General features: G+C 42.9%; 3 protein-coding genes across 3 annotated transcripts in view; 1 reads left to right on the top strand and 2 right to left on the bottom strand.

Moving 5' to 3' along the window:
- NDUFAF3 (NADH:ubiquinone oxidoreductase complex assembly factor 3) overlaps positions 1–10,317 on the bottom strand; it is a 20,438-nt gene extending 10,121 nt beyond the window's left edge. The window contains exon 1 of the mRNA XM_053468901.1: positions 10,297–10,317. The gene's annotated coding sequence lies outside the window, so the exon portion shown is untranslated. The remainder of the gene's footprint in view (positions 1–10,296) is intronic.
- A 121-nt stretch (positions 10,318–10,438) lies between these two features.
- Positions 10,439–15,852, top strand: DALRD3 (DALR anticodon binding domain containing 3). Its single transcript, XM_053468889.1, has 13 exons — positions 10,439–10,663; positions 11,212–11,519; positions 11,751–12,043; positions 12,408–12,466; positions 12,712–12,825; positions 13,247–13,317; positions 13,472–13,530; positions 13,639–13,721; positions 13,829–13,952; positions 14,043–14,101; positions 14,382–14,495; positions 14,930–14,998; positions 15,279–15,852. Exons 1-13 carry the CDS (start codon positions 10,475–10,477, stop codon positions 15,396–15,398), a joined length of 1,662 nt encoding a protein of 553 aa, XP_053324864.1. The 5' UTR covers positions 10,439–10,474; the 3' UTR covers positions 15,399–15,852.
- Positions 15,853–19,045: 3,193 nt separating this feature from the next.
- On the bottom strand, positions 19,046–26,065 carry WDR6 (WD repeat domain 6). Its single transcript, XM_053468885.1, has 7 exons — positions 26,014–26,065; positions 25,171–25,277; positions 22,248–24,681; positions 21,866–21,967; positions 20,886–21,002; positions 20,551–20,666; positions 19,046–19,859 (listed from the first exon to the last, which is right to left on the bottom strand). The coding sequence occupies exons 2-7, from the start codon at positions 25,235–25,237 to the stop codon at positions 19,387–19,389; spliced, it is 3,309 nt and encodes a 1,102-aa protein (XP_053324860.1). The 5' UTR covers positions 25,238–25,277; positions 26,014–26,065; the 3' UTR covers positions 19,046–19,386.
- Positions 26,066–27,247: the final 1,182 nt, after the last annotated feature.

The raw sequence follows: 27,247 nt of genomic DNA on the forward strand, positions 1-27,247 counted from the left end.
TTAAACGGAATGGCGACCCTCTTTAACCCTTTGTTCTATCGGCGACCCTGTTTAACCCTTTGTTCTATCGGCGGGCTCTTTCCCCGCGATCTCCCAGGCCTTCCTGGCACGGCTGGCACTGCCATGTGCGTTCCGTAGGAAGCAGGGCCCGCGTGCGGGGTGTGGCAGAGACAATAGCCCCACGCTTTATCGTCGCGGAACAGACACCATCCCAAAGAAAATCCACCAGTTACAAATTCCTTTAAATAAATTGCCGGAAAGCCCATTAAACGCCTTATTTTTACATTGGCGGAGTATGTCGGTTGCAGGGGCCATAAGGGTCCGGAGCGAAATCATTTTTATATCGAGCAGCACTTAACATGTTAATCCGACCAGCTGCTAGAAAATAGAGTCCGCTGGCAGATCGGCCCCATTCGGCCCCCATCTAGCCTGCCTGGTGTAAAGACTCAAACCTTAATCAGTCGTTGGTCTCGTCTTAGATTCAGGAGCCGTATGTCTATCCCATGCATGTTTAAATCCCCTCGCTATATTAGCCTCTACCACTTCTGCTTGGTGGCTGCTCCACTTACCTACCACCCTCTCACTAAAGTATAACGTCCTTATATTTATGCTGTTTGTTACAATTATGTAAGACATTGTAAGTAATATTTGAAATCAAATGCACATTTGAACTTAGTACTTGTTTTTCTCCTTTAACACAGTCTTTGAAGGGAACAGTTTGGGAAATTGCCCCCCCTCCCCATTGGAGGGGGTAAAACACTACGTTGTGTCCCTCTGTGACCCCGCTAGCAGCCAATACAGGGACACGTGCGTAATTCATAACGAAAGGCAGCGGCGGGCTGTGTCTCCACGTCCAGCCAATGAGAACTCAGCAGAGCTTACTTAACTGCTTCAGTGCTGGATTACTCATTGGGCAGTCGAATTATAATTTGGGCACTCAAAGAGTTAACGGTATTACCTTCTTTACCTGGATTCGGATAATAAAATCGCACATCCTGTTCATTTTCTAAATATATATATTTTACAGAAATCCCCCTTTTTATATTATTGTCCAAGGTTTGTGGGAAGTGATTGATGGGGGGGGCGAGGATTATAGGGAAAAAAGTATCTACAGCAGGAAGAGCGATGTTCTAATGCCGCGTTCTAGATCACCGCTGAGACCTTATTCACAATAGCGCGCCTGGGAGATTAAAAATTAGCGGGTGGAATACTAAAAGGAAGTAGTTACCTGGAATAGCCTTCCAGTGGAAGCAGTGCATGAGTCTATCCTAAAGGAAGAGACTAGATTCTTTTCTGCTATCACTATGTCTGCAGCACGTTCGTCGCTCAGTCGTCATTTCTTACTTGCAGCTTACATTTATCCCAAGGTCGCCTTAGCGTATTCTTGCACCATCTCAGATGAGAAACCACGCCGCGTACCTACTACAGTATTAATAGCCTTACAATCCTTTGCAACCGTTTGCGTGATAGTAGCGAGTCAAACCATCTACGCCGGCACATTCATTATAAACTGGGGTCATTGGGTTTAATTTTTTTTCTCTTCATATTTCTGCTTTGTTAACGTGAAAGAGTTAACCAATTAATGTCTGAATTTTAGCCTCCATTTAATAGATCGCCATCCTCTCCCTGGCCGGTCTTAAGTCTAATTAAGACATCAGGACTGGACTAGCGATCCCGAGGGGGCTCTGCCACTTTAAGGCCAGCGGCCGCCTGACGGTGCATGCTGTAGCGCCAGATTGGGTGAGTATGGAGCACCGACGGCCAGCGGCCCCCTGGGCCAGATCAACAATCCTGCCCTTTAGGGGTTAAAGTAATTCTGACATTAAATTGGCTCTGTCACTTTAACAACTAATTTTATTTGCTGCAGATACATTGATTAGAACCGAGTTGTCCTAAAATACTCTATTCTGTCCCAAAACACGATGCGCGGGGTCAGTAACTTTTTTTTATCCAGCAAGGAAATAGGAAAATCTCCCATCTCCAGGAGGTCAGGGGTTAATTTGTTAGAGCCTGATGAACGCTCCAGTACCTTATAGTTAAACATTCATCTCAAGAATTTTAAGAGGAATTTGTCAAGAGGAGCCGTTTTTTAAAGAGGCTTTGATTTAAGTGCCAGCTCAAGGTGGGGGGTTTTATAAAACGAGAGCCACATCTTCGGAATATATTAAAAAAAAAAAAAATTTAAATTTTTTTCCCCCATTAACTCAAACTACTTACTACCACCGTGCGCCATTTAGTAAATCGTCTCCATCACAAAGATACCAAATAAAAGATTTAGGTCACTGGTGAGAAGTACGTGGCATCCCCGTTAACACTCATGATGGCGTAAGAACTTGCCGATGTTGGTCATCCTCGTGGTCTTTGTAGACCTCGCGATGGCCACCGACCCCAACAGCTACTGCCAAGGCCATCGACCATAACAGACGCATCTTGACCCTAAAACGCCGTCGAAAAAAGTTATCAGATCGTCAACTGTAGAATCTGCCGGCAGGTCGGCCCCATTCGGCCCCCGTCTAGTCTGCCCGTTTCTCCTGCTTTAAAGACCCAAACCTTAATCAGTCGTTGGTCTGGTTTTAGATTCAGGAGCCGTATGTCTATCCCCTGCGTGTTTAAAACATAAGCCTCAAATAACGTTCCTACTGAGGATCTGAAGTTAGTTGGACTCCATTCATGGCGTCCTGGAGCCTAAAGCGGAGGAGACGTTTAACTCTTTCCAAGATGTCTTCTTCAGAAAAGCCTGGTGTTAAGAACACGAAACGCCTGGAGCAGGAGAAACCTTGAAACCCGATCCAGCACAGAACGTTAAACCAAGCAGTTTTCAGGCAAAAAAAGATATGACTCAAGTTAAATACGGATGTAAGATATCTGTAAGTCACACAAGGGATGATCAGGTGGTTTTGGAGAATGAATTCTCACCGCCTGCATGCAGCTCCTCGTCCCGTTCACACGCTTGGGGCAAAACACACGGCCGTTAGTCACAAGAGATCCGCCGCGGGCTTTAATCCATCGCCTGCGCGAGGAAGTCGGTTGCTTTTGGGCCCAACAGACGTTTCTCCGTCTGGCAGCGCATGAGACGAGCGACACGACAAACACGCAGGACGATATTACGTTATAAAGAGGAAGTTTGGGTTCTTAACAAAAATAAACGTTTTCATAAAGCTGTAGTAAATATCCACAGACGAACTTGAAGGGAATACAACGTAAACCTTTCGGGTGTCCGAACCAGGCCCCTCTGTTAAGACCGGGGCATGGAGGGGGGAAAAGACCGGACTATCTGCGTGCCTTACCCCCCGGGACACGTCGTGGGGCTCCTCTTTCATGCATTAAGAATTTTAATCACCGTATTCAGACACGCGTTATCGCCCCATGATCCAAAAGCCCTGAGAAATTAAAAGGGGGGTTTATTAAATAGCAGTAATAAAATATATATATATATATAGAAAGAAGCATGGTGGGAAGCGGGGATTTTTTTATATATATATATTGGCTTTTTTTTGCGTTCTGAGCGGAGCCAGATGGATTTAAGTGCAGATATATCGGCATATTGTTGCGTCTGTAATTTCACGCCGCTGGTGACAAACAAAGCAAATAATTCCCCATTATAACCGTCCCTCGGTGTCCGATTTCTGCCCCATTATACGGCCGCTTTGTTCTGCGCTTTACTAAACTCCTTTAGGACCTTGAGATTGGGAGCTCGGAGAGGTGCGTGGAGCCACTTAAACCTCTTTGATCTGAGCTTTACTTAGGTGGCGGGGCCCTGACACCCTCTCCACGCCGATACCATGCGCGACCATTTGTAATTAACCCCCCTTTTTGAGCACTAAATAAGGGTTGGAGCCCACGGAGGGAGAGTAATTCACATGATGCCGTAAAGGCTTTTCTCCATCTCTGAAAGGGTTAAACCGACATGATTAATGGGGGGGAAACTTTCACCGATTTGGATTTTAAGTTGAAAATGTTTATTTTAGTTGGGTTTTTTCCCAATCATTTATTCTTTTGTTGAGGACTGGAGTCGTTTTAAGGGATGTTTAAAGAGCTGCGATCACGTTAATCGATATCCTCGTTACATTGAAATTATTATTATTTTGACCGTTGTTTTATTCTGCAGGGAACGGACCTTCCTGTGAAAACCTTCCAAGCAGAAGAAGCCAATGCATCAAATCGAACAACGGAATCCCAAAAGCAGCTGTTATGATCAGATCCAGCTGCAGTTGGGACCCGTTAGCTGATTTCGTGCCCAATCTTCACGACCAAAGGGCCACCCGAGGGCCCATCGCTGCCGACCGTGCTCCGTGACCTACAGATACGCTCTGCTATGTAAGATACTGAACCAATTCGCAAAATTAGGATTCCTTTATGGGTTAAAAACATCTGCGTTAATTAACAGCCCCTAAAAATTACCAATATGTTGATATACATTTTTTCCTCAAATACCAAAATTTTAAGTCATTCAATTAAAAAAATGACAGTGATTTGGTAGTAAAAGCTGTATCGCGGGATATGTTTAATAAGCACATAAATATATTAAAGGGAAAACTAGAGATTTAAATTAGTTTGGTGTTTCTATAACTTACAGCATTTGGTTAAAAAAAGAATGGAAGCGTCCTACTCTTCTGATAAAATCTGAGAAAATGTGAATTCGATATCAAATTTTCAAAGTAGAGAAAAGGAAATAAAAATGTTTTAAAAACAAAACTAAGAAAAAGAAAAAAAAGATACACATACACACATTTTATGTAGTATTGCGCAACTTCTAATTGTATGCATGTTTAAAGGGTTAAAATAGCACATTGAAATATGAAAAATCTTGGCACCGCTGTTTTGTGTATTTTTCCCATCCAGTTTCCAAGTTTAAAATCATAAACTTTAATTACCCCAAGGCAAATATGTAAAAAAAAATAAAAAAAAAAATTAAAATGTTTAAAATATACATTAAAACAAACAATTGCCCTTTTTTTATACTAAATGGAAATCCTTAGTTTTACCCCTTTAATTATAAAATTCCACTTCCTTCTCAAACAAGTGATTTCTAAAGATAAATACTTATTTCCTGCATAAAAACCACAAGTGCCGTTAGAAGAAAAAAAAATATTTATCACGTATCAATGAAAAAAAGGAGTATAGAGGCGGACAGGCGGCCCGAAGGACACCGGAAAGACGTTAAATCACATGTTTTACCCTTTCTGTGGTTAGCAGCTGTGGGCGGCCATTGCTAACAGCCCGTTTGGAAATTAAACTTTTTTTTCCTGTTTTAAATTATAAAAAAAGAAATAAATCATCACTATTTTAATTTCCTTATTTAAGAATAGAATCACAAGTATTGCAGGGTTCCTAGTTGTATTATTTTGATGTGGGTGCCATAGGTCACTAATGATTAAAACCAAGCATTTCTCAAACTAAGGTTTTTGTGTAAATTTTTTCCTTTTCTTTCTTTCTTTCTTTCTTTCTTTCTTTCTTTCTCTTTCCCTAATGTGGATGGAAACCCAGTTTTTTACAGGTGCCCAGCCCACAGCGGAAACAGTTATATATATATATATATATATATATATATATATATATATATTTTAATTTATTATTATTATTATTGCATAGTCCTTTTAATTGCTGTTCTGTAAGTCCATACCTATTGCTTATTTTTTCCGTCTCTTCCAGCCGCGGCCCTTCGGAGAGATTGTGCCCTGGAATGACACGATCACTCCCGTTGAGCCCAAACACACAGCGCCATCGGGAATATCGTGTCGCTCCAAAGCTCTCTCTTGGTCTCCATTCAAGACATTTGGACCTCGCGCAACCCCCCCCCCCCCCGATTCCTACATCTCCAAAGAAATATTCGCCAGTTTATCCGAGAACAGGAATTGTGTTTCGCTTGGATTTTCTTTGTTATTCAAAGGGTTGGAGAGGCTTTTCTGTACCCCGGAATATTGATAATTAACATATTAATGTGTTTACAATTAAAGCCGATTCTCGTAATGGAAGCGAGTGTAATATTATTAACCCAGAATTCCAATAACATTCATTGTAAATAAGACTTACAACTTTTTGTTGAGTTCAGTCGGGATTCACTAAAGACATATTAAGCTACGGTTATCAGATGGAGTTGTTTACTGAAGTCCGGTTCTAAGCAATGTTAGGTCTATAGGAGGGCCTTTCTAGGACGGAAAGCGTCAGGAGGATCTCAGTCTCCGCTGCGCAGGTATTGCTGCCCAATTCATGTTTTTACTTTGGGTAGTTCTTATGAGGTCACAGTGACATACTTTTTGAGCAATAAAGTCATTTACATTTTTGTACCCTTGGGTAGTTTTTGTTGATCACCGATGACACCTGCTGCATGTGTTTGTTATTTTACCCTAAGCTTCCAAATCAAGGAGCCTTTGGCTAGGTGAAGCCCAGCGGGGAATCAAATACAGAGTCCCAATAATCCGTTTACTACACTGAATAGCCTTTTAAAAGAGCCTTTTATAGCGCCGCAGCTCTAGAACTCTCCAAACACTAGAATGCACATAGATAGCACCCAGAAAGGATCAGTTCTGGATTGCCTACCTGCCCATGACAAGCACACCTTACTACTTGGTTAATAGGAAGGCTCTTTGTATAGACCCCATTCACTCACAACAGCAGATCCCCCACATTGACTTTTCAGCAAAATGTGCATTTTGTGCAACCCAATTTTAGGTAATTTGGGCTAAATTTGCCCCAATGTGTCTGCTGGCCACAGACCAACGAACTTTAAACTATAGGTCTCCAGCAGACAGAATAAAATACACTCGGTTACATTGTGGCTTCATAAACGTTACGTATTGGTTTATAATTTTACAACCAATGGTTTATTTATTCTGCATAATTGAATATTTTTTAATGATATCCCCGTTGGACAAAAGCAAAGCCTCCTGTGGCAAGCAAGACCTCTAATCGTTTAGAGTACATACTACGCGAGCTGAAATAACTAGAATACGGCATGTCGTATGTTTCCCTGCTTGTTGAATTCTAATTGGCAGCGATTTCAGAGCCGTTTGCCACCCGACCTTAAATCCTGCTGCTGGAGACAGTCAGAAGTTGGTCTGGCGTGAGGTTAGAATCTCAGATCACCTCTTGGCTGTGCTCAGCGCCCAGGAAACGTGAAGACTGGCAAAAGAAATATACAGAAGAACCATATTTAATAAAAATAAATACAAAAGAAGAACAGCGCTACCGCCGGAGGGCTAGCCGTGGATACTTTTTACTGCCAAATTTATGAGACTATGGGCCCTGGCCTTGGAAGGGGTTCTGTTTTTGGGGAGGTGGGTACCGGGGGCCCATTGGGACTGCTTTTTACCCCTGATACAGAGTGTCGCGTTTCCCCAAATCTGCATCAGAGCTCAACAGTCTTTAGAGTCTCTGATAATTGTGGAAACGTGACAACTTGTACCAGGGGTAAGAAATAGTCCCAATGGACCCCCTGTACCCACAGTGCCAGGGTCCAAAGTCTATATCTTTGGACCCTGGCAGTTTATATCCTGGCAGTTTTTTTTTTTTATTCAATAATTTTTTTTTTTAAATTAAAAACGGCAAAGGGCGAAAAGTGAGGATTCCCATGGAAATTCAAAGTGTGAAACGCATTGGATTAAAAGATTCTGAACCCCAACTCTAATCACTCATTTTCCTGTATAACCGGAGACAGCCGGACTACCCGGGACACTCCTCGTGTTTTTGGTATTTTGCGTTGTTGCCAATCTTAACATTTTGTTTTAAATCTAATTACCGGTATTTTTTTTATCGCGTGGTGCTGATTTCAAACACATCGTTCGAGAGACCTTCTGTAATACTGACTGCAATATGTTGCTTTTGTAGGAAACCGGGGCTCTATTTTAATCCATTTTAATTTAATTCAGTTTTTCTTGACCATATTCAATAATAAATAAGTACGTGTTATCCCTTAGTGTTTGGCCCCCAGAGAAAGATTTCCATACAGAGTTCCTTTGCTCACAAATATCTTGTGTTACGTACCTGATAACGTTACTACAAATACTCTTTTCATTTTTCTTTAGTTTTGTAGAATGTTTCATGAATATTCTAACATTTGGAATTCTTAAAATAAATATATGCTTAAATAAACTGTTACATTGTCATTCATTTAAGGCAATATTCTAATATTTAGGTTAAGGCTCAATGATGTTATATCTGCCTAAAAAAACGTGATTTTATACTGTCTTTATGGATCGATTTAAGATATTTTATAGCGTATGCTTTTATCAGGGCCACACTGGCAATGACGGGGCGGCCCTGGGCATATTCAGCAGATGGCCGCACCTTGAGGCAGTCCGGCAGCTATCAGAGAATAAAGTAACGCGATGTTCGTCCCGCACATTAAAGCGGCAATATCCACATTCACGTAAAAAAAAATTGAAGAGCTTTCCTGAAACGCTCGTTTCCATGAATTCTGACAGCCTGCTTCTACTTCTCAGCTTCTTCTGTTTGGAAAGCAAACAAGTCAAAGGCTTTGCATTTGTCAGAAGGGGAGTCAGGAGATCGTATGACTGATTTAAGTAAACAGTTTTCCCGAAAAGAACAGAGTTACAAATCTGCAAACAGGACAAAAATAAAAATTGTGGTGCAAAAAATGGTAAAAATTGAAGCCCGGATTCATTCCTAGCCCCAATAAACTAGATACATTTTAATTGGTTTTAAAACAAATGTTACTTTTCTCAAGCACAATATTTTAGTTTTCTACATTAAGAGGTACTTACAGAAGAAAATATGTAATATAAACGTATTAAAAACAACTCTATATGCATATCTTGAGTATTCACTTATCATTCTGTTCTGAGCATCTACGCGATTATTCCTCCCCATTAAGTCATCCCTCCCTTGTTGTTTAAATTGCTGATTGTTAACTGGTTCAGATTGCAAGAATGAGTATAGAGAGGATGGGAATCCGATCCCATAATGCTCATTCTGCTATAGATCAGGCAATGCTGGACGCGGCGATGGTGACAGGTGTCCTTTAAACATGCTTAATGCACAGGGCAGGTGCAGCTGGATTTAAGGCATTAACTTAAGAGTCAAGAATTGCAATTTGATGGCTGATTCTGTCCCGGTTCTGTACGGTGAACCCGATTCTGGTTCTGGGAAGGAAGAAGGGTCCGGTGTTCTACAGAAAACACTTAACCACGAACGGCGGCAGCAGCGGGTGGTATGGAGTCTCTGGCTGTCCCATTTAATGCACGGAGAGGTCCACAAAGATGACCAAATATTTAATGAAACTTGGGGGCGATATATATTTAACCTCTTCCGTGCCAGGGTTTTTTTTTTGTACCCCAAGTACAGGAGCTATTTTGCCATTTGTCTGCACAGCCATTAACCGCCCTTCCTGTGGATAGCCCACCCATGTGAACTATATATTGTTTTTTAAAAGAGAAATACAACTTTTTTTTATATCATAGTTACACGATTAGCCTAATATTTAAGTAAAATCACGGCTACTACTACTACCATAAAGGATACGTTTATACAAATCTTTACCATGTAAAATTATTATTGTTCTATATAGCGCCATCGTATTCCGCAGTGCTGTACAACGTATTAAAGGCCAAAATTAAGTCACTTATTAAATACAAGATAAAACTCAGGGATATGTAGTCCCCTTGTACCCAGATCATCCTGCGTCTGGCACGACACCTGGGTCTAAAGGGTTGGCTAGCAGATCTACTGGCCTTCCATTCCCTTCCCAGAGAGAGCTCAAGCTGGGCCACCCCACCCAGCTGCTATAATGGAGGATGGACAGGGCACTACCAAACTGGCCCTCGCCTTCTGCCCCCATTCCACCCGTAAAGCAGACAGTAGGCGGCAAACACACCACATACGGCACGGGTGGAACTTAGTTAAGCGAATAACTCACTACTGCGGACATGAAGCAGCAAACAGTGTCCAGCAGCACCACCCCCAGCGTACGCCATCCAGAGCGTTACGCATGCGCAGGCAATAAAGCTGCCGCCACGCAATATAGCGCTAGCGTTATAATTATAGCGTATTTTACCTGTAACCCGGACACAGCATATGGGCTAACCGGCCATTATTTTACGTGGATGCTATGTAACGGCACTGATACACTATCACCGCTCCCAACATACACGTTACAGACCCCCACAAACATGCTGAACTGCCTCATAAGAGGGACAACAGGATTGGGGTCCCAATGGAGGGAATATTTTACAGGAGAGGCCTAAATAGGGACAGCTGGGGGTTGGAAATCCATGTCACACAATACACTGTAAAGTAAAAAAAAACACCATACAAAATGTGCCACACAAACCTCCTCACCTATTACGAGAGCTGCAGCGCCACAACCAACATGGCACGAGCAACACTCTATTCTCTTACATCACATCCTGTTCTATCACGTGATTCCCGGACTGCGGATTCCCTAGGTCCAACTTGAAATACTTTCCCCAGACAACGGTGGCTGCAGGAGAAAGGTTCCTCCTGTCCCGCTGTCACCATGGAGACTGAACGCTGCGGCGCGGAGCCCTTGTGGATCTCGGAGGTGCTCAGGGCCCTAACCGGAGCCGTGCAGAGCTCAGTGGCGCCTCCTATCGTCTGGTTCAAAGAAAACAGCCAACGGAATTTGAAGAGCCGGGACTTTCTGGTGCCCAGGGGAGCGCTACAGAAAATCTTCCCAGATGGAGAGGTGGAGAACATGGAGTGGGGCAGCTGGGGGTGATAAGGATGGTATGGTGGCAAACAAGGGCTTTTAACGAGGATAGTAAACAATAAGGCACTCCCTTCAACTAATGAGCGTTCATTGCTCTGTCCCTTAAAGGGTTAACCCAGGCTGCATGCCACAAACTGTTATTATATAGATTGGTAATAATGCCCTTTATTAACCCTTTACATGATGAAACTGTCATTTAGTGTCCCAACTGATTTGGCAGCTGCGCTTAACCTGTCTCAACAATTTGTTGAGGAAATTTAAATATATTTATATATATTATATATATATAATATTCCACTTTGGTACCTCTGTGGGGTTTAAGATGCACATACATATATATATATATATATATACAGATTTCTATACTCACATATATATAAGTATATAATGCCAGCAATCTAGTATTTCGGTCTTTGTTTTTAGTTATTAAGTCATAACTATTCTCCGGGGCATTCTGGTTCACGCGAGCTCCTCTGCGTAAATGCTTATAAAGCTGATTAACCTTTGACCCCCTTCTTTCCTAGGTTCCTGAAGACCTTATACACAAGTTGTCATCACTCTGTGCTCCAGGAGTTCCCCCCATCCAAAGCTGTCGGCAGACGGAAGCCGGGCTCGTCATTCAGTTGGACCGGCCGGCTGTTTTCCAGCGTGTGCTCTCAGACTTTTATCCGTATCTGAAAGCTGTGAGCTCGGCCTCAGACAGCGGGCACAATGTGGTTATACTGAACTGCACCCCTCTGCATTGCTGTGAGGGTCTGGACGCGCTCAAACTAAGCCACTTAAGAGCTGTTTTGGTTACAGATCACCTGGCAGAGGTGCTCAGATTAAAAGGGTGGGTGAATTTCCAGCCTGCTGCATCATATTTACAATTTTACTGGTAGAAAAGTAATCAGAAATTAATAATAATAATAAATAATAGTAGTAGTAATAAGTCCTGCTCTCAATATGTATTTAGATATCAAGAATAGGACGCCAGGTTTAAAACGGGGGAACCGGTCTTTACTTATCTCCAACTAAAGCATCATTTAAACATTATTTTTTTATTGTGTCTACCTTCTTTTAGAAAACAAGTCCATCTGATCCCTGCGGTGCAGAATACAGAACTCAAAGTCTTCTTGCAGCAGCTAGGGGTCTCCTGGCTCTCTGTATTGGAAGCACCTCCAGCGGAGGAGACGGTTTCATCTTTCCAACAGCGCCTGAAGCCATATATTCACGTAGGAGACAGCGATGCCAATCATCCTCTACCCCGGGATGAGCCGCTGCCCCCAGATTTTCTCAGCATCCGGTTAAAACCCTTTGCAGAGGAGCGGAAGCTGTGTCTGGAGGGATACGACCCAAACCTGGACGTTTTTCTCGGTAAACCATTCAGCCTGACCTGTCAAAACTACTACGAACGTTTGTAAATATAAAGATAATCAGATATCAACAGAATAAGAGTATGGATCACACTATGGATCATACCTTTCTGCTATTGTACAATCGACTTTGTAATGTTCCTCTTATGTACATAAGTGAGTTATAATATATTTAGGATTTTGTTGCCAATGTGTTGGTAATTTGTAACCGTGACCTAGTGCTTTATAAGTGAACAGGCAGGTTTCCAGTGACGGAGCTGGTTACTTGTTGGTACATCATTTCCATATGTGTTTGTACGTCTTGTCATAATACCGTTAAATCTTTAAAGCTATTCACACAGGTTGTGTGTTTGTTTTTGTTTTAGTGAGTAAGGGGGACTTGGCACACGTGGCAAACGTGCAAAGATCTGTCCAAAGAACCCTGGTAAGTGTAATGACAAAACTCACTCATCCTGCCATTACTTAGCAGCAAGCTATCCTGTTATATGGGGCTCCTGCATTAATAATATGACCAAGTAAGACCATCCGCCCCATTGTATAAAAAGTCGGGGGGGGGGGGGGTGTAGTAACGTGCAGTATTTGGAGGTCTGGTGATTTTTCCAGGATCTTTCTAACCATCTTTGCCCTTTGGTTATCTTGACGATCCCCCCTTTTCCGTTCTGTGAGCAGGACAAGGGACCCTGCGCTGTGATACACGTGGTGAGCTGCGAGGAGGAGTTCCACCAGCAGAAGCTGGATCTGCTCTGGAGGATGGTGGATCCAGGAGCCAATTCAGTCTTACAGGTTCTTAATAAAGCGTGCCACTTAGTACCAGAATGCACTCGTAGAGTTAGGAGCCAGGAGAAAGGTAAGGGTGGAGGCATAAAATGCTGCAGAAGAGGCGAGCTGCTGATTAAATACTTTTCCAAAAATGTTTTTTACATTTAGACATAGCAAGCTGTGATTGTGTGGCTCCTGGGTACACGTAGAATATAAACATAGGTTAGGAAAGGAACTGGATTTAAACATTTTAAACTATTTGGACCCGGCTGTTGTCCTTTTACATTGACTCATTCTCTTGCTCACTGTAGGAGTTACTAATCTCATAAGAGACGCAAAGTAAAAACACGTGCAGAATTATATTTCTCCTTTCGCCATGGCACAAATTGCTAATTGTTTGCTTTACTGCTAGTATTTTTAGCAATATTATTTTAATCTCTTGCAGAAACATCTCATTTGTGGGCCGGTGAAAGTCTTGAACCCATCGACTCCGGTCAGCTGCTCCCAGTACTTCCAGTAAGAGCTGCTGTTCGTTGTAACTGGATTCTGTTTCTAGTAATGGAAAAGATACCAATTTAGGATTAGTTGTAGATCTAGTTGTCTTATTCAGAAACGACCACAAATTTAGCACGAATAACAGGAACATTCTTTATTTTTTCTCTCCACGCAGTCTCCGAAAGTCACAGATGCGCGAAGCCTCCGTCATGAAGTACGGCGAGAGTGTTCAAGGTTTGAACTTTCGTGGTTGCTGTTTATTTAAATAGAAATGTGCAAGAATGGTGGGAGTTTATTTTTTTCTTGTACCAGCCAGAAGTAACGGATCTGCTTTATGTCCAGGTAGCAGCTGGGAAGAAATTATCAACTCTTTAACGGCAGCAGCCATCCGGTTTGAGATGATGTCTACACCTCACCGCAGCCAGGTAGTCCTCGAAGCAATATTATTCAGCAGATAGAGGCTGCCGCACGGAAATAAGACTTTAACGTGTTATCGGAAGTAGCTCTGGTTTATATAAAGTGTCCATTTCAGGTGTCTCTGGACTTAGAAGATGCCAGCATCACTACCAAAGGAACAAAGAGCGGGGCTTTCGTGATGTATAATTGTGCTCGCCTGGCCACCATGTTTGAAAGCTACAACAGTGCGGTGACTAAAGGTACTGAGACATCCCTGCTGTATTATTATTATTATTACTAAATGGAACTAGAGCTTTAAAAGCAATGGTTATGTGATCTGTATTCATCAGGCTTGTATCCAGAATTTCCCCCATCGGCAGAACTAAGCTACAACACACTAACTGAAGAGGTAAAATACCTTTCTTTATTTTTAAAGCCATATACCTGATTTGTAACGGCGTATACTACGGTCTAGTGCTACAGTGTTTTATTTATCTCCAAATACTATGTCTTTAATAGGCAAGTTTTCACCTTTTCTCCTTTCATTACACCTCGTATTATCGTTTGTCTAAATCTTCGGCGTTTGGAGATTCAGTGTGAGAGCGAGGGCAAGCTAAAGCCCACGGCGTCAGATCGTATTCTCTCTCACATAGACAAAGCTTGCTAACACTTTCTGTACTCTCACATAGGGAGAATGGCTTTTGCTGTTTAATTATATCATGACTTTCCCAGAGGTTCTGTCTCATTCTGCAAAAATATCACTAAAGTCGCCTGGGATCCGGGTCACGGCCAACACAGAGACGGTAAGACACGATTTTGGAACGTCCGTGATTGAGATACTTTGCCGCCACCACGTGGGATTAACCAATTCTGCTAGGGTACTACATACAACAAACTCGCAATTATATATATATATATAATTAATGGTGTTGTTAATAGTATAACAGCCCACAGCATCAACTAAATTAATTAGAACAACAACAGTTTCTGTGAATTATAACAAAAGTTCCCTGTAACCTTGTAGCTTTGTGACATTAAATGACCAAGAATGAAATCTCTAGATACAATAATACGAGGCAGAGCTGGCATTTAATAAAAAAACTTAAAAAAAATAAAATAATGATACAGGGCAGAGAGGACTCTTTTGATTTAATGATTTTATATGCCCTAAACTGTATACTTCGCATACCCACTTAAATACATGTTTCGTGACTTACTGTTAATCGGATCCTTTTAGGTTTGCAAATTCCTTGTGAACCTCAGCATGGATTTTAGTTCTTATTATAACAGAGTGCACATTCTCGGGGTAAGTACATCGGGAAAAACACATCCCACCCACCTCTTTTTTTTTTACGAAGTATAAATTGCCTCCCAAAGTGAGTACCTGTTGGAGTGACTGCAGCCGTGTCTTTATATACGCCGTCAGGAGCCATACTTAGTCATACTAATTATATGGCGTAAACCGAGCCGGTCTTTATGAAATCTAAAAATAAAAACTATAGAAGATTTTGACTCGTTTTATCAAATAGACCCCTTTGTGAATGTGTCCCCCTGTTAACCATCATGCTATTTATTTTAACCCTCAGGAGCCCCTGCCGCATCTCTTCCGACAGATGTTTGCCCGGCTGCAGCTGATGAGGGCCGTTGAGAGTGTTCTGCATTCAGCCCTGGGCACCCTGCATATCCTACCCCTAACACAGATATAACACGGGGGTCCCGGAGCTGGGGCAGTTTGGGTGCATGTGATGCATGCCAATTACTAAACAATGCAAGACAAGAAGCTGCCTTCAAAGCATCGGGGACATTTATGTTTACATTTTGTGCCAAAGAGAACGCGCAGACTGAAAGCCCTCAGTACGAAGCGACGCGTTCCTAGACCCACTGACGGGTGGCCAATAGGTGGCAGCCATAATATTGTTTTTGGGTTTTTTTCCCCCCAGTTTGTTGCTGGCACCTCTGGCACTAAATGGGTTAAATACTTTATGGTTATCAGCGTTTCATTCACATGCCCATTTAGAGAACTAGAAGGAAAGTTTTAACGTTCAGGGGGGGGTGTTTGTTTATCTCTCCTGTGCGCAATGCGCAGGTTCTGTGTTCAGGGAGCAGATTTTATTGGTATTGGAGGCTTGCGTAAAAATGAGTAAATAAATGCATTTGTTCGGAAAATGTATAGTCTTGTTGTTGCTGCGGGTCTGCATGATGTCAGAGGGAATGAATGATCCGTGTTCTCACGGGTGACACCGGACCCTAATTATAAGGAACTGGTCCAGAGCAAAGTTGTTATGTGAAGTAGTTACCATGGAAACCAATGGAATGTTACTGCTGATTCCGCCATACCCAGGATTTCTGTTTTACAGCATAAGCCTTACAGCGGCATTCCCGAAAAGCGGTCGCCATTAGAGTAGCTTCATCGTTATATGTATCATCCGCTGGCGCTGGAGCCGCTGCTGGAGACTCTGATGCTCAGGGAGTTCAAAGAAGGAAAAGCTAAAATTGCGGCTGAAGCTGAGATCGGTCGGCGCCGGCACCGGGGGTAACTTAGTGCCGTAGAGTTTATCCAGGGTACGTCTCTTGGCCGCTCTGATTCTACTCCTCTGTTTCGTTTGGCTACTATTTTTCCCGTGTGGTGGGAGATGCTCCGGCAGGGGGGTCCGAGAAATGTATTTGTCCTGGTTTGGAATATCCGACGCATTTCTAAGGTTCTTGGGCTGATCAACTATTTTCTCTGAACATCTCGACAGAGAGGCGATGCTGCGCAGGAGAGATGTCAGGGAGCACTCGGAAGGCGATGGCTTCACCCACGGAGTCACCTCGGCCGGTGGTAACGGTTGGGACTTTAGGTGGTCCTGTTTCTGGAAAGGCTTCGGTGCCGGGGCGCAATATGTGAACTTGCTCATATTTCTGGTTTTTACACCTAAAACAACAGTAAGTAAAAAGTAAGACCTCACAAATGGGCTTCGAAATGGTTAACATTATAAAACATAAACTGCATATATCAGGGACTATATATATATATATATATATCAAACCACGCTGCCTGATCTTCCTGCAGCCATCTATTGGCAATTACTGCAGTCATCATATACAATGATCCGTAACAACCTTTGGAAATTAATTATGGACCCCGAACGTACGTACAGATTTTAACGATTTCTTTCTGAATAAAGCACAACCTATCGGCCGCCAAATGAATTAACGTTGCGTAAAATGTGTTCGTTATTAGAAGGTGTTAGTCTCCCCGTTGCATTGGAAATATAACAATAATAGGTGTGTGTTCCGCGTCCTTCTGTTACGTTAGTTGAAGGTTCTGTTTCAGAAGCTTCTCGTCGTTCATGGACGTGTAAGGGATGCTGTAGAGACGCCGGCGACGTGTAATTTGACCGGCCCCGTAACGCATTGGGATTTAATGGCTGAGCTGAGCGTATGTGACAGGCAGCAGAACGTGCCAGATTTTGCGGAGACAAAGCTTTGTGCTCAGACCTCTGATTAGGCGGGTAGGACACCGTCCTTTTCATCACCCCGGCTTAATATTCAGGAACGTTGGCACCGATAAGGCTTTTCTCATGTGAGGCAGGTGTGAGATTACAGTCGGTGGCGGTTGGCACAGCCTCAAAGGATTTGCCTCCACCGGGGCAGTCGGGCAGCCCCTGGGTGGACCCTGATTATGCTTATCAATGATATATCCCAAATTCTCTGGATAAGATTACAGACCCCAAACACCTGCTATGAGTTAGCGGCATCCTGTTTCCCAATGGAAAAGTTACTTAGACTTACATCAGCCCATCCAACACCATATGCTTGCCCGCCCGCCCGCCGCTTGCCTGCCCGCCGCTCACCTGGACTCCTCCCCATTACACTTGTGATTGGCGGTAATTGTGATCCGTCTTCCTTCTGATCCGTTGGTTCATTGACTGAACCTTTTGGGCATCTGGAGCCAGCTGTTACCTGGGATCAACAATAAAGAAACAACACAATGGGCTGGCATTAATTACGGCTTTTACATCGTTTATACACAAAGCCCAGTTACACGAGCCAACGCCGCTACGTGACAAGCTGATACCAGCAACGTCCCCAAAAGCTGCCTCGTGTGGCAAACAGCAGGCAGCCCGTGGCATAGATGGGACCTTAAATATATTCTCTCAATTGATGTGGGTGAAAAAAAAGCCGGTTTCCCTTAATAAGCACAAGCCACAGAAAATAAATTTATCGTGTACAGAGAATCACGTTAATGTTTAATGTCTCTTTAACTTTCATCATTATGTATTTTTCCAAGAGTTTTTTATATGTTTATATTAAACAGGAATGGTTTTACAATACTCTGACCAGGATATCCCAGTGCTTTAAAAGGTCCGCTCCACACTATTTACATGTTACATGCGTGTTGGAGTCCATTGTGCATGGAATGCAGTTCATTGTGCAACACCTCATACATGGTGCTGACCTCTAGATGGCGCAATTACTCCATTTCTTAACATTCTATATATATATATATATATATATAAAACAATATTTATCAAGCATACTTTCCTAACATAGCTTCAGACTGCAACGCTCACGGCTTATTACATAATATACACATTATCAATTGGTTTAATTAATAAACCCCTTAATTCCATCCCTTCATAGGGAAGGGACATTATAGATTGTATATGCAGGTTCCATACACGTATCACCCATCTACAAAAAAATAAAAAAAACACAATCTTTTAAGTGTCCACTTTTGCTTCACAAGATAAATGACATTTTATTTAATGAAGGAATTATTTTATACTATTTGGAATATCGTTCATAACACTGCATTCAGTTAAAAACGTGTTACGCTTACAGGAGGAATAGCACCCTGCCATGCCTGCTGTCTAATACACTTGTCCTTAATCACGATGCACACAGCCAACGTTCCCAGTATTCTGCATTAGACCAAGTGATGTTGTGGGTCGCTCACCTCTTCTGGACGGCTGTTGTGGCGGCACGGATTGGGCCCCCATGCTATCCAGGATACCGTCGGGCTCCCTGGCGCCTGTAGTTTTCCAGCCGGTCTCGGTGCTGATAGAACCTCTTTCCTACCTTTAGAAGGTGACGACCCAGCCACCTTCCTTTCGGTCTCTTTGCTAACACTGGCATGATCCATGCTGGGTCCTCCTAGTATTTGCTGTATTTATCATGCGATGTCCCCTAGGGCTGTTTTAGTAAAGCAGGGGCCACTTTACGTCCAGTTACCACCAATACATCTACCGAGTTCTCCAGCTGCTCCAACACGGACAAAACTCCGTCAGGGTAATATGAAGTTTGCTATCCAAGTTCAGCTTGAGATGAGTGCTACCGATTCCCCCGACTACACAAAGACTAGAGAACATTGGAGTTTAATATTTAATGGGCCTCTTTGGATATGGAGTGAGAAGTATTTAATTATTCAGGGTCATGCCGGCATGCCACATTTGTCTTCATGATAAAACTTGTCAAGAGACCAACAGACAATCAATGGAGCCAAGAGGATAACTTTTCAGGTGAACGTGCAAGGAGGTCAACGGCGATGAAAAGGTCAAAAGATCTCAATCGACACTTACAGCGTTCAACAGACGTCCTTCCCCACAACGCCAATTATTTAAAAGAGAGGATTCTGTTGTATTTATGTATATTTTTATTTAAAGGGACTGCTAGATTGTGATAATCCTTCAAAACAATGAAATTATAAATTCACTGGGACATTCTGCAATGTGAGCTGCTGGTCGTAGAATGGATGATTTCCAATCCCTGACCGCATAGAACATACAGGTGTCCCTTCTCTCCTTCATTCATCCAGCAGTCCAGTTCGGACACGTCCGGCACGTGACAGAATTTGGTGCGCAGGTGCCGAAGGTTTTTGTCCCCAATCGCCCAGAGATTTAGACGTTGGTCCACGGACGCCGACGCCAACAGGTCGTCCCGCAGTATCCGTAGCCCGGTTACGTGGGCCGAATGAGCGCCGGGGATGGAAAACGTTTGCAGGAGCTGGATACACGGTTTGCTGTCCACATCGGAAGGTTGGTCCACGCTTAGAAGGCATACGTGGATGGTGTTGTCGTCTCCGCCGCTGGCCATCACATGATGTCCACGTTTGGTTTCACGAATGTGGAGGCTGTTGATGCCGCACTGGTGAGCGGAGACGGTGAAGCACGGAGACCTCAGATCTGCAGAGATGAAATAGAGGGTAATACAGCGAGGGGGTTAAACATGCACGGGGTAGGCACACGGCTCCTGAACCTAAGACGAGACCAACGACTGATTAAGGCTTAAGTCTTTATAGCAGGAGAAACGGGCGACTAGACGGGCTGAGTGACTCTGATCTTCAGGCAAATTCTGTTTCTATATAAAATGCTTACCCTACACCATTTCTGGCAAAGAGGGGCTGATGGTCACAAATGGTCAGAACTGTTCAATTCAAGTAATCCCAGGGATCTAACCAGAGTTTTAGGATTTTTATAATGAATGGGTGATCAAGCATTTTGCATACCCGTGATGGGGGGGGGGGTCACTCAGTGCTTAATAAATCTATAATGAGTCTGATTAAAAGTGCATTATCCACTTCAAGTGAACTGTATCACCTTCATGTTCTAGAGAGCTCGCGAGGACATTATGTGTATGTATCAGGATACAGAATTTCATAGAATGACAGCTGCAGTGAATTTGGGTTTTATACAGTGAATTTAGTTTTTTATATAGTGAATTTGGGTTTTTATATTGGCCAAATGCTGGTCCGCACTTTGGTTGATTGACGACTCAGAGAAACCCCCTAGCACTCATCTTCATGATGTCGCCTACAGATAATAGAATATGGGGATTAAAGCAGGGCTACAAACTACTTTCTGGAACGAGTCTCACCTACAGGCTGAAAATCCACCGGCTCGGATTCAAGCACTTTTAGGACCTCATTCATGGTGCCAGTGATATCCCAGAATGCAATGCGTCCGTCAGTAGCTGCACTGCAAAGCAAAACCCTGAGAAGATTGGGGGGAAAATTAAGAGTGAAAATAGAGAATAAAGAAAAAAGAAAAAACCATACATTTCAGGGATAAGACGATGCTAAAAAATGTTATAAAAAAAGGGTGATTATGTGTCAAAAGTCGTAAACGATCAGCCAATTTTAGTAATTTCTAATAAAATCGGGGCTATTAAATATTTTTAGATTGCCATTGAAAAGCTTCCTATGAGCTCACCTCTGCTGATCGGAGTGTTTTTTAACAAGTTTTTCTACTTTCAGGACACATCGCTGGTGGTAAAAGGACTCGGCGGCCAGCATCAGCCGCCGGGTGTTTTCACACATCACGAAAAACCTAAAAACACACAAAAAAAGTGGGAATTAAAAGATTTGCTTCCTCATTTCAGGTGTACAGGGCAACAAATAAATACAAAATGTAGGCCAATCTAGAGTAACCCCATCAGCCTTTCTTCTAGGACATGTATGTGTTGGAGATATAAAATGATTCCTTGCAGTATGTGGGGGGTATAACTGGTTAATAAACCCATTTCTGTGACTTTATGCACCCAGAATACTACAGAGGGCAACAAACATGGTGCTTAGTCCTTCTAGAAATGTCTTCTGGTGTCATTTGCCTTACGCTATTCTGAATTTAGGAGCCGGTGAACAGGAACGACCTCAAATTATTATTAAATCAGAATGGATTATGAATGGGTTATACAACCCTGGATTCCTAGGGATCAATCCAGTTTATGACAGGTAAACTAAGGTTTAAAAACTAATATTTGTTTACGCCGCTCTGGGAATATTCGAGATAATATTCTAGGTAAATTTACATATCTATGTTTATAGAACGAACCAGAACACCATAGACCTGATTAGAAGGAATAAAGTGAGATGGATCCTCCAAATATCAATGTTAGAAATCACGCAGTTTTTAACCTAAAATAGATTTTATCTACACTAGCAGTATCTGCTGAATCCATGCGAAGATCTCTTCCCAACGTGACTCCATCTTGTAAATAATGCTATATTTTTAGAATTTCGGGTTCTTTGACACCTGGGATCTCTTCCTGCCCAAAACACAGCTCGTCTACCTTTTCCTTTGCTGCGTGTGAAGGTTCAATGGGAGCAAAAGTGCTAGGAAGCCCTCGACGCAAACCCCCGACCATTAAATAATTCATGATATTTATAGATAATTCACTACAGTCTACGTACCTCACCGATCCGTCACTGCACGCGGCCGCCAGAAACACGTACGGGGATCCCGTCCTACGGCTGACGTAGCTTTCCTCCGTGATCGCCACAACAGACATGTATCTAGGGTGGTTGGAGAACGATAGGGATATTTATAATCAGCACAGGGGTGACTGGGTGCATCTTTATAATATATATACATATATAATATATATTTTATAAAATATACTATATAGCAGGTGGGTAGAAATATTTTCTTAAAGGCGTAAAGGTTACTGGACATATTAACTGGAGGACTGGTCATGAATTGCTGGTCTATGAAACCCGGGGGGTTCTACAGAGTCTTCCCCAACGCTCGCTGACGGCTTCATAGAATGGCATGTCTGGTGAGACTCGTATCTACCTCGTTTCTGGGTCCATCTTTAGCGTTCTGTGCTTGTTCTTCATTCTGTCCCAGTGTTCGTCCAGTCTGTGAGAGGCCAGATGGATCACGTGGCACGAAAGGTTAGCTTCACCCCTCTTTTGGGACAATTGTACTCGGTAACACTCCACTTGAGCCCTTCCACCTGCGGTGAACAGTACGGTCGAGAAGCCACGGCCTCCGTGTTGAAGATGGCTGGTAGCTAGTGTTTTCACACTGGATAAGTGATCGCTAAGGTTGGCAAGTTGTTGGACATGTTTAGAGATCTCATTAAAAGCAAATATGTTAACCGTGGTGTCTTCGCTGCTCGTGATGAGTATGTGAACGGATTCATTGTTTGAAGCCTTGCCCGTCCCTGCATATCGCACACAAGTGAATTCTCTACCGTGCATTGGCTCCTTTAACACGCTGCGGGGTCCTTCCGTTGGGTGGCTTTGATAGACAAATATGTCACCCGACTTGATATACGCAAATAGAGCAGAGTCCTCTTCATCTACGTAACTCCACGACCTGTGTCCTCCTCCGCAGGGAACACAGTGGATTTTCTCGTTGGTCCTCATGCTCCAAACCACAAAGTTGGTGGCGTGGAAGCCCAGAACCAGTAAATTGCCATCTGTAGCGAAGGAAAGGCGTTCTATCCATTCCATCCCCTTGCAGGATTTTTGCTTGCGTAACATGATCAGCTGACCTCCCGCCACCTTTAACTGACGGTAAAGTCCGTCCCGACCGGTGCTATACACAAAGCCATCGTGGCAACTCAGGGACTTAACTCCTAACTTCCCGTGAACGCCAAACAGGATGGAAAGTGGAGCCGCTGCACAGTCTTTGGAATTGGGCACAGAATGGCTATGAGAGCCTCCTTCGGAATCTACGCAAGCGCTCCCTAAATCGATACATTTTGTTGAGTTATCCTCATCATGGTGAATCGAATCAACCCGTGTAGAAAACAGCATTAAGGATCCTCTCCGGTCGCCGACCACAATAAAATCCTCTTGAGGCAGGAAAGCAACGCAAGTATGCCACCTCTGCTTACAAGCAGGTAAAAGAAAGCGTCCTTTCTCTACCGCATAACGGATATGCCCCGACACACACCTAACTTCAATCCAAACCATTATACCATCAGGGCCCGAGGAAAAAAGACTGTAAGTGTCTGTATCCTGGAGGAGATGTGGCACCCAAGTGAGGCTATGAACCTTTCCCTGGTAGAGTTTAATGTTCTCGCAACCATGTCCAGAACAAAGGGGGAAGACCTTAATACTGCCTGATATGTTACCAATGGCACACATGGCACCACTAGGTGATTTACAGACCTCTAGGAGACTGTAAGATGCGTAGTCCTCATCATCCAAAACAAAGCTCCACTCCTTGTTGACCAAGTCATAGGTATATATAGAACCTAGGTCTGTCATTACAACGAGAGAGCTGGTGTCCACCATCGCTATGGCTTTTGGGGACCCCGTACAGTGTGATGAACAAAAATTTAAAGCCCACAGGCTATTAGATTGAAACGACTGTCCTTTTGTTATTTGCCAGAGCCGGATACCAGAGTCTGCACCACCGGTAGCTACCAAGCCAACCTGATCTTTGACAGCAACAGCTCTGATGCCTCGACCTTTATGACCTTGAAAATTATGGACAATATCTCCGTTGTAGTCCCACACGATGCACGCAGAGTCTTCTCCTATGCTGACAACACGATCATGGAGGAGTTTGACCGACCAAACTCGCGACTGGTGCCCATATAACACACGCAGACACTGGACCTTCTTACTGTCTACAGCAAGGTCTCCAACGTCCCAAATCCGGATGCTACGATCATCCGAGGCTGAAGCCAGGAAGCCTCTTCTTTTCTCATAGAAGATGCTAAATATGACGCCATCGTGCCCGCTTATCCTCTGCTTGGGTTCAACTCTTCCTTCCGCGTTGGTTTTATCAGCCGGGCACCATATGACCAGCTGGTTAAAAACGGTCCCCGACACCAACACCAGTTCTTCCCAGCTTTCACCCCAGAAATGTGCGGAATACAAAATGCATTTCTCAGCGCAGTGGATCTCTTTCAGGACACTGCCATTCCCATAATCATAGAGAGCCACAGAATTGTGACCCAAGGCTAACCCAAGATAAGAGGTGGTTTCTGCATTGGCTCTGATCCACTGAACATCCCATATCCAATCATGAAGTTCCCTTAGATCACCGACACGCGACAGTCCCAGGTCTTGATCATTAAAGATCAGTTGCAGAATAATTAGCCCCTTGCTTCCGAACACACAGAAGAGGGCATCTTTGTCTTGCGAAGGGGCATAGCTACATAACTTGATACCATGGACGGCATAACCTTTCAGCACGTTCTGACAGATCTTCTTCGGGTTTTTGCACGTTTCCTTCAGGCTGTACACAGTAACACAGGGCCCTTCACCTGCAACATAAGGATACGCATTAGTCCATATACTTCAATGCGAAAGTGCTGAGTTCTAGCGCTCAGGGGCTGCAGTTATTTGGGTATTCAATGATACATTAATAAAAAGGTTCTTTATTCTTTATTAAAAAAAAATAATGGGGAAACTTTAATTCCTGCCCACTTTTTCATTCCCTGATGTATACATTAAATTAAACTAATATATATATATATATATATATATATATATATATATATATATATATCTTGTCATTCCAAAATATATATATTCACAGTATATAGGACAATGACATAAATCATCATCTCCAACTAGGCATTAATAGTAAAAATATTAGTATAATTTCTAATCTGACACCTGATTGCAACCATATCTGTTCCCTGCTTGGCTTTTGGTGCATAACATTATGTGGGATAAATAATCTGTATTTAGATACCTGATCAAAAACATTAAAACCGTCCCAATATCCTCCTGCCATAAGGACTACTTACCAGATAGTAGATAATCCCCAACAAACTCCAATGCTGTTATCGGAGCAACAAGCAGAACAGACTCCATGTCCACAGATCCTTTATTCACCCGGCATATAGAGAGGTTCCTAGAGAGAGGATCGAAAGAAGAACGTATTCCGTCACTATTCTATCACCCTTAAAATAATAACGTGATAAAGAACAATGGATCTATTGTCTTTACACAAAATGACAACGTACATAATTAACATGGTTATTACTGAAATGAATTCCAATGCTTCTTCCAGCCGCAATACATTCAGTGCTAAAAGTATTACTTTTAGGTGTTCTAAAAAATGTTTGTTACATATTTTTATTTATATAGCACTACCAGGTATATATAATAAATGTAGCGTAGGATACGTTGGTAAGCCGTCGCAATGCTCCGCATGATGGGATTTGTAGCTTGCATGGTTTACAATGCCGGGGCTTATCCCTGAGGGTTTAGCTTTATAATATATATATTTTATTTAAATACTTGATGTATAAAGGCTGTGCTATGATTTAGGGTGCAAAAGAACTTTACTGATAAATATACAGCTATAAAAATGACATTATTTTGTTATTGACACTTAAAATTAGTTTGATTTTTGTTAATACATTGACACAGTAACAGATAACACAAGCTACACATTACACTAAACAGGAAGTGCTAAGCAGATCACAAAAGATTATAACTCGGTGCCAAAGCAATGATTTGGCGATTGATTATCTGTCCTGTCAGTTTATGGTAAGATCTTGCAGGCAATAAAGAGGTTACATTTTTTGGGGGGAGAATAATCGCAATCTTATAATTCAGTACTCAGGGGATACCGTCAGCCATACCCTGCATGCTTGGGCACCCGGCACCCTCTCTTCCTGGCTTTACAGGAATACAGCTCGGCAGCTCGGCACGTGCTTCCGCCAGGACTTCCGTCATCATAAGACGGCATCAGCTGGGGCGCATGCGTAGATCACACTGCGAGGCTCTTAAAGGGGCGAGATTTTTATTAGATTTGGGGAACTGGGAGGTGGCAGATGGGGGCATAATCCGCAGACCACGGTTTTGCCACACGGGGGGGTTAAATGACTGTTGGAATTGTTTAGCATTCAGCCATTAACTTCTTCATTTCTGGTGTGCTTTAAATCAGGGGTTTACTTAGACAGAGCTGTTTATTGATCAGATCCAGAGATTAAATGCAGGTTTTTGTTCCATTCAACCCAACATTCACAAGCAGGAAATGTCAATCTGGCCCCTTCATAGACAGCTCCCAGATTTTGTGAGGATTTCATAACATGTCCAGAGGGCCAGCCTGCAGATTTGTGAGCTGTCCAGAGGGCCAGCCTGCAGATTTGTGAGATGTCCAGAGGGCCAGCCTGCAGATTTGTGAGATGTCCAGAGGGCCAACCTGCAGATTTGTGAGCTGTCCAGAGGGCCAGTATGTGGCCCAAAGCAGATGATCTATCCACAACAGGTGAAGGCGTTCTAAATGTATCATACAGGACAAAATGGTCACAGGTTGAAGTGGAAAGTCTGGGTGAGATGATGGGACCTAAACTGGTGGCCGGAGTGAAGTCCTTGATGGAATCCAGAAGTGGGACCCTCGCTTAGTCTCGAAGCCTGGACTCCCCAGGTCTGTGACGGTTCTAACATCAAACGGTTTTAACATCAGAACCATGTTTCTTACAATTCATATACTGTGAAAAAGTATAAGTTCCCCTGGGCTAGAAAGATCTCAAACCCTCGGTTTTTACCGCAGAAACATCACTCCTGGAGCACCAAGTATAAATATATACATATAAAAGGCATGTCATTCGCACTGACGTACGCTACACATAATTAAATAATATTTTATTTTGCAGTCTTGTATGATGGATCCAACAAGTTCATAGATAAACAGATGTACAAAAATGCCATAAAGTGAAAAAAGTGCAAATAAATAACATCTTTCTTTGCAATATGATTTTGAACAAGTAACCTGATATGTGTAAACACAACAAAACAAACACTCAGTGGGACAGAAGTGCAAGTAAATCTTGTGGTTAGGGTTTAACACAACAAAATGATATTCAAGCTTAT

This window comes from Spea bombifrons, chromosome 6 (genome assembly GCF_027358695.1).
Source record: "Spea bombifrons isolate aSpeBom1 chromosome 6, aSpeBom1.2.pri, whole genome shotgun sequence".
Classification (NCBI taxonomy): Eukaryota; Metazoa; Chordata; class Amphibia; order Anura; family Pelobatidae; genus Spea; species Spea bombifrons.